The sequence below is a fragment of the Caretta caretta genome, chromosome 4 (genome assembly GCF_965140235.1).
Source record: "Caretta caretta isolate rCarCar2 chromosome 4, rCarCar1.hap1, whole genome shotgun sequence".
Classification (NCBI taxonomy): Eukaryota; Metazoa; Chordata; order Testudines; family Cheloniidae; genus Caretta; species Caretta caretta.
In genome coordinates, this window is record NC_134209.1 from 43,440,259 (window position 1) to 43,452,568 (window position 12,310).

The window sequence follows — 12,310 nt, forward strand, 5'->3', positions numbered from 1 at the left end:
AATAGGTGCAAGGCATTTTCTTTGCTAAAATTGATTTTGATCCTTTACAGATATTTTACATTTGGATTGGGAAAAGCTGTGATAACAGCTTCATAAAAGATGTGCTCGGATACCCTAACTATGCATCTGTGCCACAGAAACTGGTAAGGGCTTTAATGAGCTATGGAATGTAATACATACATTGCAAGGTAATCTACATTCTCTCTTGTATTGGCTGTATCAAATTATGAAACTGAATTAGATTTATTTTATTACATTCATAATGCTAATAACCATTTGCCACCTTTATAGGCATGGAGAATCATAGACCATTTTAAGTCTTCTAAATATATGTTTAAAGAATGTGGGGCACCATAAAATTGTTTGAATTGTAAAATTAGTTTAACTAAATCACTAAAAACAGAAATATCAAGGGATTCACATAAGCAGGTTAAAATAATCATGAGATTCTGACTCAGCTGTCAGAAATGAAGGAATCCAGAATTACTATTAGAACTCTTCCATTCATAATTTACCCTCTTGAGGTGGTGGTGGTTGGAGAGTTGATGTTTTGTAAACTCTGTATAGTCCACAAGATCTACAGTACAATAGATAATGAATCAAGGGTTGAGTTTAAGCTTTACTTACTTACTTACTTACTCAGTTTTCCTAGCTTTGGTCAATTTTAACAAGGACGTCAATCGTTAAGTCACTGGGACTTGACACTCCCTGAGATGCTTTTGAAAATCTCCCCCTAAGTGTGTTTGATTCAGACAGCACTAAGATTTTATTTCCAAAAGGTCAGAGAACAGATGTTTGTTTTGAGAATAGAGGGACCTTATTAAAATACTGTATTGTACACAAAATTCTGAACAGAATTGTATTTGGGTAGAACTAAATAAATTGTATTTGGGTTAGATACTGTAGAAAACACACACAGGAAAACAGGTTCTGCCCTAAAGATTACAATATTAAGGACAAAAACCAGATGTCGGGGGATGATAAGTCAAGCGTACAGCAGAGTGGTCACAGTGAAAACTAGCACAAAACCAATAACGTTAGTTCTAAGTTTTTAAAATCTATTTTGCATGTGTAATCTAGTCCTAACTATCCCTCTACTCGGCCATAATTAGTTGGCAATTGTAGGTGACACCATAGAAGGGGGTTTTAAGGATGGATTTGAATGAAGAAAGGGTAGTAGTATCTTAATAGAGGAAGATAAATGGTGCAAGGATAGCTTTATTATTTTCAGTGCAAAAGCAAAGGGGTCATGAATTTATGATAGGGAATGACTGGCCATTACAGAAATGTAAGTGAAACTTTTTAAAATACAATTCATTCTATCCATTTACTACAGAGGACAGTAATTAGTTTTAAAACTGTAATCAGATAAATGAATTTTGATCCCATGTTAATTGCCCCATAAACTAAGCAACCCTCAAAGGCAGTATGATCAGTTCAGGCAGAATGAAGCATCTTTCGCTGCTCAGCAATGATCCCACAGCCAATTAGAGAGACAAGTCCAGTCCTTGTGTTGAACTTCGGGGGTTGCTGTTCAGGGCTTGTTTGTGGTGGTTGTATGTATGTTGGTCTCTTTGGGGCTGTAAAAGTAATTCAGAGGACAATGCTCAGGAACTTGTGTGGGGAAGAAGTTAAAATAATGCATTTCAGGGGATGGGGGGGAAGGGAAGGTAAAATGTGAATATAGTTAGGACAGAATTAATCTACGTACTGTGTTTTTAATAGGTCTGTTTCCTAAAATGTCTTTTACTTCAAATATAGTGATTAATTTTATTTAAGGAGGAAAAATTATGAAATCCTTGCATTTAGGCTTATCAAAGAGAAAATGCATATGTAATACAATTCATAGTAAATGATTTTGTAGGATGAGATTGGACTGTTTCCCTTGTGGATCATGTCATGACTGACATCCATCTTGTCCCAAACCATTTTTAACTCTTATTCATGTACCTATTTTACTAATTGATTTCTTATATATACACACACCCGGTCAGTACCCAGAAACATAATGTATAAAAAAATGGCTGTTTAATTTGTCAGTCATCCACGGTTGGGGAGCTTCCCAGGGGATTTATTTTTAGAGTAATTGTTCCAGCCTACCATTGATTTATTTCAGCATGATTCTTTTAATTTGTTAGGTTATATTTCCTTGCATTATAAAACTTTATTTTTCTAATTACATTCTTCAACCAGACACAGCTTCCAGAGTTAGATACGCTTTCTTCAGACAGAGCCCGATCTTTTATATCCTGGCTTAGAGACAGTAGACCTTTAAGCCCAGTTCTTCAAGTAATAAAGTAAGTATTTTTACAGTTAAACTTTCTGTAATCTCTCATCTTTTATACATCTCTGGGGAACAGAATTATATTCCATAATAGCAGCTCTCAAATCCTGCTCCTGAGAGATACTGAGTGCCCTCAACTTCTAATTGAAATAAGTGGGAAGCAAGGCACTCAACATACCACAGGAAATGCTGAGCACCTCACAGGATCAGACCCAGTGGTATCAAAGACATCTTAATTGCAGAGATTGCTTTACTAAATATTTAAATTCATTTAATTTTAGAGTGCCAAGTCAAAGTTCAGACATCAATATATTTTACTATTATGAAAATACTAAACAATATGTGCTCTATGATAAATTAAAATAACTGAATCAATTTCCAGTCTCATTTTATATTAAGGCTCCATTTATAAATGGTTTATAGAGTTATTAATGGATATTTTAATACTTTGTTAATCGGTTGTTATAGATTTAGTCAGACAGGTCAATAAGTAGCTTATAACCATGGTTTATAACAATCTCGAACACCTTTGTATGCCTACCACCATCTATATAACTAACGTGCTACTAATTTCTATAACATGCTTACAATATATTTAATAATTTATTAATCCTTTATAAACCATTTATAAAATGGAACCTTAATATAAAATGTGAACTGTATTATTCTTCATCAGAGTACTATACATACTATTGAATTACTTTACTGAAGTTCTTGTTCTTTTCAAGCTATTGCCTACTTGAAAAACTAAGACTTCATAAAATGCTTATACTTGTATCCGGTCAGTAGATTTTTCATCTCTGACAATGATTGATACACCACGTCTGACAGGTTTTTAAGAGAAATTACATTGAATGTTGGCTGCTCGCTGTTGTCCATGAAGCGAAGAAGAGGCTCAGGTAAATTAGAGTGGCACTGTTGGCTGAACTATCCTGTAGGAAAGGGTGTAACAGCATTTCCTTTGACTTCTTACTTTTCAGATGTTGTTGGTTAACTGAGAATGAAATATCTGTGTCTTGGGTAAACATTTTACACCTTTAAAAATTGAATACATCAAAAACTGTTTAAAGAAATGATTATCAGTAATTTCAGTTGATTTCTCTAGAGATTATCTTTGTCACCCAAATTAATAAAAGACAAGAAATTCAAAGTTAGGGCTGAAATTCCATATTTAATTCTTAGCCTAGCTGCTGCTCTTTGCATTACAGTAGCATCCTAAGGCCTTAATAAGGACTGGGGCATAATTACAGTAGGTGCTGTACAAATGATGGAGACACCCTGTGCCCCAGTGAATTTGCAGTCTAAGGCCCTGATTCCACAAAAAATTTTGCATAGCTTTTAGCTTGCAGTAGCTTCAAGGATGCTGTTGATATGCTTAAAGTTAAACCCATTTGAAAGTGTTTTCTGGATTGGGGCTTTATTGCCTCTTTCACTCTCCTTTCTCCGTTCCACCTGTAGGAAAAAAAATTGATTATATGTCAGCAGACACTATAATCTTGAAAATTTTATAAAAAGTTTAAAAGTTAACCAGATCAAAGTCCATTGCTGTCAACAGAATCATGGCACCTGCTGCCACAAAATCCTTTTTTCCTAACTGTTTCTTATTGAGTCTGTTTTGTTTTTTAAGGCTAAAGATTTTTAATGTTTTTTTTCCTCTCCCTATTTTTTAACCCGGATTCTAGCGCTCCTGTTTTTATAACAGGAAAGAAGGTTGGTTTGTTACTGTGGAAAACTGATATCATTATTAGCAGAGTTGTCCAGAAAATGAAAATCACTTACTGTGGAAAAAATTCATGTTTTTTAAATGTTTTTGTCCAGGACTTTACAAAGTCAAAACATAACACTTTCAAGATAAAAAAACTATTTTGGTCAGCAACCCGGAAAATTTGAGCACAGGCAAAAAGTGAAATTGACAAGGGCCTTCCAGCCTGACTGCTCAAGAGGCAGAGAGCTGAACTACTCAGGGTATGTCTACAGAGCAAAGAAAAACCTGCAGTTGGCCTGTGCTGGCCAACCCAGGCTCTCAGGGCTCGGGCTGTGGGGCTGTTTCATTGCTGTGTAGACTTCCGGGTTGGGAGCTCTGAGACCCTTCCACCTCGCAGGGTCCTAGAGCCAGGGCTATACCTGAGTCAGCTGACATGAACCAGCTGTGGGTGTCTAGTTGCTGTGTAGACATACCCTCAATTACCCCCAAACTCTGGCAGCCAGAGAGGGGGAGAGCCTGGCCACTCAGCGTCCTCTTCCCCCATCCCTCCTCTTTCTCTAGAGGAAGAGAGTGGGGGTGGTCAGTCTGTCTTGCCCAGGGTGGTGAGAAGGCTGAGTGATCTGATTCTCTGCCTCCTGAGGTGGAAGGAAGGTGGAGAGTCAGGGTGCTCAGCCTTCCAGCAGGGCAGCCAGGAACTGTCCCTTTGGCAAAACTGAAATTTCCTTACAAAATGCGAAAAGGGCATTTTTCATCAGAAAATCATTCAATGGAAAATTCCCTATTAGCTCTACTTAATAGCATTTTTTTGCTGAATCCTAGATCTCCAAGAGCAGTATGCAGTGTATGGACTTCCTGCTTATACTTGTCTTTACAATAGTTTTGCTTAGTGCTTTGACTAATATATTTTCTTCTGTTGCAGAGATGAGTCTCCTGCCAAAAGCGATTTTTTCCAGCACTTAGTTGAAGACCGGACAGAGGCAGCATTCTCTTATTATGAATTCTTACTTCATATTCAACAGCAGATTTGTAAGTGAAAGTGGAAGAAAGAAGAAAATTCCCAACTTTGGATATAAACGTTAGCTGTGAGAGAAGCACATAGCAACAGGCATTTGCTCTTCACAATATACAGTGCAAAGCACCGTATCAGCTTTGCAGCTAAAGGAAAAATACACACTTCCAGTGGAATTTTACGGATTTGCTTCAGCCTGAAAATGATAGGAGTAATGATGCTCTTTCACTAGTACATTTTTAACTGGTTTAGACACATTTCCAGTAGTGCAGCAGTATGGTGCTCTGTTTATTGCAAGCTGTTGAATGTATGTAGCTATGTGGGATGATATTTCTTAATGATATGTAAAATGAGATAAAACCTTTTTTCTTACATTTATTGTGATAACCTTTCTGGAGTCAGACTCTTGCAGAGGTGCCAAGGGCAGTGCTATATGGTGTTTGTTTATATTACTTTTTAAAAGGAATGATTCATATTCACGAAAAGACTTCAACATTTTCCCTGTGAAGACTATAGAGTTTCAATACAGTACATGAATTGTAGAAATAAAATATATAATGTACATAAGTGTTACATTTGTAAAGAAAATGTAAAAATGTAACTACACAATGAATTGCTCAGTGTGCAGCAGTGTTGCATATTCAATAATAGATCATTTTGCCCAGTTAAAATGAGGTTGACTGATAATACATATTAAGAAATCTGAATCACATAGGAAAAACCCAACTTTGTAATCCTGTTAATTCTTTTACATGGATTTATTTATGATCAGCTTACTAATTAAAAATATTTTGCTTGATCATGTGTTTTTATATTTATGCAACTGATAATCATTTAGAAACTGAACTCTAATACTGAATCTAAAATTCACTTTTCAAGAGAATGTTTACCACTTTATTTCACAGATTTCTAGAAGGGGGGGAGAGAATATTTCATCGTTTTGAAATGAGCAATAGGTGCATCAATAAGGGGTAGCGTTGGGTCCTTTCACTTATCTGGGTTGTGAAAAAGCATAACGTTCTAACATTTTGTAATCTGCAGCAATCCTGGCCCAGGTTTCTGCAACTCGGATTTGTGGTACTCAAAATAAGCATGATTAATCGTTGAATGGGATCCTGTGACAGGATGAAAAATAAGGGATATAAAAATACTGTGATGAAAAATAAGGGATATAAAAATGTTTTAATAGAAGAGATGAAGGGAAAGTAATATTTTATTTGAAAAGTTGATAAATCTCAAAGAAGCTTATTTCAAAATGTAATCACCTTCCTACTGCCTTCTTTCTGCTAATAAATCTAACTAACTGGCTGGGTTTGTGAACACAGATTAAGCTCCGAAGTTAAAATCTGGTGTTGGTGGTCAGGTGAAGGGGGAGGAACTGTTTGGCCATCTGCTGCAATTGCTGATTTAGACTTGGTCAGTCATATGACCCAATCTGAACTTTTGTCACTTGTTTGCTTTAATTAAATTTGTGTTCAGGTAGTTGAACTAAGAAGTGCTAAATAATTAAATGGTAATAATGCTAGCACATTTTCTTTTAAAACAGTCCAGAAAAACATTTTTTAAAAGCATTCAAGAAGTTGAATATTAACAACCCTACGCCCTGGAAAGATGGACTCAAATTGTATCTGTACCTACTATACAGTATTCTGTAGAAACATGTAATAACTAGTTATTGCAACTGTTTTATGATGAATTAAATCCTGAAAGTGTGTGATCTTGAGTGTTTGCACCACATCAGTTTTGGAGAAGCACAAATTTAAATTTGTGTATCCTTTCCCTAATTAAATATACTCAAGTATACCAAGGATAGCACACAAGTAAATCTTTGTTGTTCATCTTTATAGTCAATTACTAAGGGCTTGTACAAACTACCACTTATGTGGGTACAACTTTTGTCACGCAGGGGCATGAACAAGCCACCCCCCTGACTGAAGTACGTTACAGCAACCTAAGCGCTGGTGGGGACAGCGTTGTGTAATGCTCCCACTGACATAGCTACACCTCTTGAGGAGGTGGTTTTATTGTGCTGACAGGAGAGCTCTCTCCCATCAGCACAGAACATCTTCACCAACTGCATAGGTGCAGCTGCATTGCTGTAGCACTTCTAGTGTAGACTAAACCTAAATGTCTGCAGAAATACAGGCTAGTGTCCCTAAATCAGGACAACAGGATGCACGTAACTACATATATTTTGTTCTATTTACACTCCGCATTTTGAATTAAGGGTAAAAGCTACTGAAGAATAAGACAGGTGAAAAGGTGTCAGAAGGGGATGTTAGCATAATCTTAACAGTTCTCCAGAATATACAGATTTGTAAACTTGACATTGAATATCCAGGAACATTCAAAACAATGATTATGGTGACATAGTCTGTAAAACTGCTACTTAAAGCTTTATTCTTCTATGTTTTTTGTATATAGAAGTTGTTATGAAAAATACATATGAGAACTATTTGATTTATTTAGTAAAAGCAATTTACAGTATAGAAAAGCTGGTAGTTTTTGGCTCTTTTTATGTGATGCTAGTTTAATATCCGATGTCTCTTTTCCAACCACCATAAAGGAATTACCAGTAGGTGCAAGCCATAAGATATGTGCTTCCACCAAGAAGTGTGTGCAACCACCCTGAAGAAGCATGAAGACCCTCTCATCAGTAGTATTCTAAGGTGGGGGATATGCTTTTATGATGAATAACTTAAAAAATTAACAAAGGTTTTTGGCCATATTAAATCTGCATATGAAGCAAGGATCTTTGTTTTTTAAAAAAAAAAAAGTGTGCCTTAGAAACAAAAATAGAAGACATCCAGCCGCCTAGCCATTGAAAGTAGCTGACTCCAGAAACACTGAGATTGCTGAAAGATAGTATAAACTGGATGGTTCAAGGCACTAGTATTAAGATGACTTCTTAATCTGTTTGAATTCAGACAAGATGCATAGTAATGGCAGCTGTCAGGTGGCTGTTCTGGTAGTTTGGTCCAATGGTCCATCTAGCCCAGTATCCTGTCTTCTGACCATGGTTTGTGCCAGAGGGAGTGAACAGAACAGGGCAATTTGAGTGATCCATCCCCTGTCCTCCTGTCCCAGCTTCTAGTAGTCGGAGGTTTAGGGACACCCAGAGCATGGCGTTTTGTCGCTGACCATCTTGGCTAATAGCCTTTGATGGGCTATGCTTCCATGAATTTGCCTAATTTTTTTTAAATCCTGTTATACTTTTTGCCTTCACAACACCTTCTGGCGAAGAGTTCCGCAGGTTGACTGTGCATTGTGTGAAGAAGTACTTCCTTATGTTTTAAACTTGCTGCCTATTAATTTCATTGGGTGACCCCTGCTTCATGTGCTATGTGAAGGGGTAAATAACACTTATTTTTGCCACACGATTCATGATTTATAGACCTTTATCACATCCCCCATCAGCCATCTCTTTTCCAAGCTGAGCAGTCCAAGTCTTTTTAATCTCTCCTCGGATGGGAGCTGTTCCATATCCCTATTCATTTTTGTTGCCCTTCTCTGTGCTTTTTCCAATTCTACTATATCTTTTTTGAGATGGACAAGGTGGGTGAGATAATATCTTCTATTTGAACCAACTTCTGTTGGGGAGAGAGACAAGCTTTCGAGCTACACAGAGCTCTTCGAGTCTGGGAAAGGTACTCCCAGCATCACAGCAAAATGGAAAGTCGAACAGATTGTTTAGCATAAGTAGCACATATTATTAAGGGACTATTCAAGATAGAGTAGCCCGTTAACATTTCTGTAATCAAAGGACAAAGGAGTTAGTCCATTACAGATTGTTGCAATAAGCTATAAATCCAGTGTCTCTGTTCGATCCACAATTTGTAGTGGCTAGCGGAGTAATGATTTTAAGCTCCCAGGCTCGTCTTTAGAAAGTGTTGTGCAGGTTTCCTTTAAGAATGAGGATGGATAGGTCAGCTACAGGTAAGGTGTCCAGAACTGCACACAGAATTCAAGATGTGGGCGTACAATAGATTTATATAGTGGCATGATATTTTCTGTTTAACTCTTTTGTAAAGGTTCCTAACATTGTTAGCTTTTTTTGACTGCTGCTGCACATTGAGTGAGTGTTTTTAGAAAACTATCCACAGTGGCTCCAAGATTTTTCTTGAGTGCTGGCAGCTAATTTAGTCCCCATCATATTGTATGTATAGTTGGGATTGTTTTCCAAGGTGCATTACTTTGCATTTATCAACACTGAATTTCATCTGCCATTTTGTTGCCCAGTCACCCAGTTTTGTGAGATCCCTTTGTGACTCTTCACAGTCTGCTTTGAACTTAACTATCTTGTGTAATTTTGTATCATCTGCATATTTTGCCACCTCACTGTTTACTCCTTTTTCCTGATCATTTATGAATGTTGAACAGTCCTGGTCCCAGTACAGGTCCTGTGGGCACCCAGCTATTTACTTTTCTCCATTGTGAAAACTGACCGTTAATTCCTATCTTGCTCCAGGAGCTCGCAGCCTCGCTGCCCAGAGCACTGCGCCAACGGCACAGTGAACTGACGCTGCAGGGAAGGGGCTAGCCTCCCAGGCCAGGAGCTCAGGGGCCGTGCAGGAGGGTTCTGCGGGCCATAGTTTGGCCACCTCTGCCCTACATGTTGTGGCTGAAACCCAGTTAAAATAGGGCCTCTGTCTGAATGGAGACATTCTTTGGGGTACTAAGGTACTGCAAAGAGATTAATTCAAATTGTGAGGTTGCTGCATTCAGAAGACTGTCAAGAATATAGTTCTGCCAAATCATTTAGGGTTGGAGTTTAAATTTTAGGATGAAAGTTACCTGTCTTTCAGCTGCAAAGCAGTACAGAGATACAAATACTTCTGTGTAGTGGACTGTGTATTTTGTCTTTTGAGAGCATTTTAAGTATTTTATTACAAGATTGTTCCTCAGACTTCTTGTCAACTGCTGGAAGTGGCCCACCTTGATTATCACTACAAAAGTTCTATCCCTTCTCTCCCCCACACCCGCGCTGGTAATAGCTCACCTTAAGTGATCACTCTGGTTATGGTAACACCCATTGTTTCATGTTCTCTGTGTATATAAATCTCCCCGCTGTATTTTCCACCAAATGCATCCAATGAAGTGAGCTGTAGCTCACGAAAGCTTATGCTCAGATAAATTTGTTAGTCTCTAAGGTGCCACAAGTAGTCCTCTTCTTTTATTCACAAAAAGAAAAGGAGTACTTGTGGCACCTTAGAGACTAACCAATTTATTTGAGCATGAGCTTTCGTGAGCTACAGCTCACTTCATCAGATGTATACCGTGGAAACTGCAGCAGACTTTATATATACACAGAGAATATGAAACAATACCTCCTCCCACCCCACTGTCCTGCTGGTAATAGCTTATCTAAAGTGATCATCAGGTGGGCCATTTCCAGCACAAATCCAGGTTTTCTCACCCTCCACCCCCCCACACAAATTCACTCTCCTGCTGGTGCTAGCCCATCCAAAGTGACAACTCTTTACATAATCAAGTCAGGCTATTTCCTGCATAAATCCAGGTTTTCTCACATCCCCCCCACCTCCATACACACACAAACTCACTCTCCTGCTTTTCTATGAAGGAGAAAAACATCCACCTTTCCAGATGAAGGGAGTCATAGACTTGAATAGAGGGACAATGTGTATTGTTCAGAGTTTGGGACTCTGAAGGAGAAACAAAGTGGTATAATGAGGGTGATTCCTTACTACCAGTTTGAAATACATTGTGTTTCTGTGCTGGATGGAACTAGTGTCTTTCGGCTGAGGAATGAATAACAGCGATGCCTTCATTTAGTAAGGGGGTGTCTTCATGGTCACTGGCAAAGCAGTAATAAAAGGGGGTAGAGTTAGCAGGAATATAGTGAATGTAGGTCTTTACTATCAAGGTTATGGCAAACAACCACAGAAATACAAAATATAAGATCTGCTAATATACAGTAACTCCATCCAGTATAAATAATTGCTCTTTTTTGGCAACTGAATACTAATGTATTTGGAGGTGGAGTAAAAATGTTGCTTTGCAGCAAAGGGAGATGGGAAAGAATTCAGGTTTAATTGCCAATAACTTTTCTGAAGCAGAGGCCTCTTGCTGCAGCCGCTCCATTGTAGTCCAGGAAGGAAAGTTCATATTTATCAATCAAACTTTGGCCTCATAGCAAAAGAACCATGATCCAGTAAGGGAATATGTGTGCATAGCCTGCAAGAATGAATCATTGTTGACAGTGGTAGGACATTCATTATATGGTATGTCTGTTTCAACAAAATTATAAAGCAAGTGTCTATTGTAGTTCCATTTTCTCCATTCCTTTGTCTATTATGTGCTCAGTTAACTGAAATTTTCTTATTCTAGAATAAAAATGACTGTTTGAATACCTCTTTTTGAGGGCAGTGGCAAAAACAAAGACTTCTGGGTTTTGGTTTTTTTTTTGTAAAAACTGAAAAGAAAGGAAGGGCAGATTATCTCAAGTTCCGGTTTCTCCCTAAAGTGTTCGCCTAAGTTGCACTTCATTAATGATGCATCAAGTTTGAGTGCATCCAGGCTTATCTCACCACACACACCTGCTTTTCCCTAGTTCTGTAATGCCCTTTAGTTCTGCTATTAGAATAGCTACATTGTACTTGTAGTACACAAGGCACTCACCTTCTGATAATACAGTAGCTCCACAAAGCATTGAGACATATTGGAATATATTTTAATGTTGCGGTAAATATTAAAACAATCTTTTTGTTGTATGCTTGCTGTTGACTGGCCAGAGTATAATAGAAACGGAGGCTACACATACTCTTTTTTTGTGATATATTTTCTGGGTATTCCTTTCATTTACACATTGTTTTAAGTGTATTTTGAAGCTGAAGTATTTTTAAAATACAGATTTGAATTCAATATTGCCTCCTTCCTCCAAAATGTAACTAATGCATGCACAAACAGCTGAGAAAATAGAGAGACATTTACTCCTGCAGGAGGATAGCACAACCATAATGTAATTATATGGCTGAAGTAAAGGAAACTAAAGTGAAGATGGAAAAGAGTGGGATGGGATAGGCAAAACAAAGGTAAAGTGTAGGTGGGAGAGAGAAGGAATTTTCAAAATTTTTGACTTTAAGTATTTTAGAAAAAAATCATTGCTTTTATTAGATGTGTCCAAGAAAAGTCTCTTATAAGAAGTGCATTTTAGAGGGCCATGTCTATTCAGGTACAGTAATTCGTGATATATTTCCAGTGTCTATAGTATCTTCTTAGCAATGAATAAACCTGAGCATTTTAAATCTCCCTTTGAGCTGTGTGTGGGAGAGGCTCAATACACAAGCTAATA

The 12,310-nt window shown here is 37.7% G+C and overlaps 1 protein-coding gene across 4 annotated transcripts in view; it reads left to right on the forward strand.

The window, feature by feature from the left end:
- Positions 1-5,797, forward strand: part of SEC24B (SEC24 homolog B, COPII component) — an 83,178-nt gene extending 77,381 nt beyond the window's left edge. For all 4 annotated transcript variants that reach the window (XM_048846792.2, XM_048846793.2, XM_048846795.2 and 1 more), the window contains 3 exons: positions 51-143; positions 2,194-2,297; positions 4,909-5,797. In XM_048846792.2, coding sequence (XP_048702749.1) covers positions 51-143; positions 2,194-2,297; positions 4,909-5,023 — 312 coding nt within the window. In that variant the 3' untranslated portion in view covers positions 5,024-5,797. The remainder of the gene's footprint in view (positions 1-50; positions 144-2,193; positions 2,298-4,908) is intronic.
- The last annotated feature ends 6,513 nt before the right edge of the window (positions 5,798-12,310 follow it).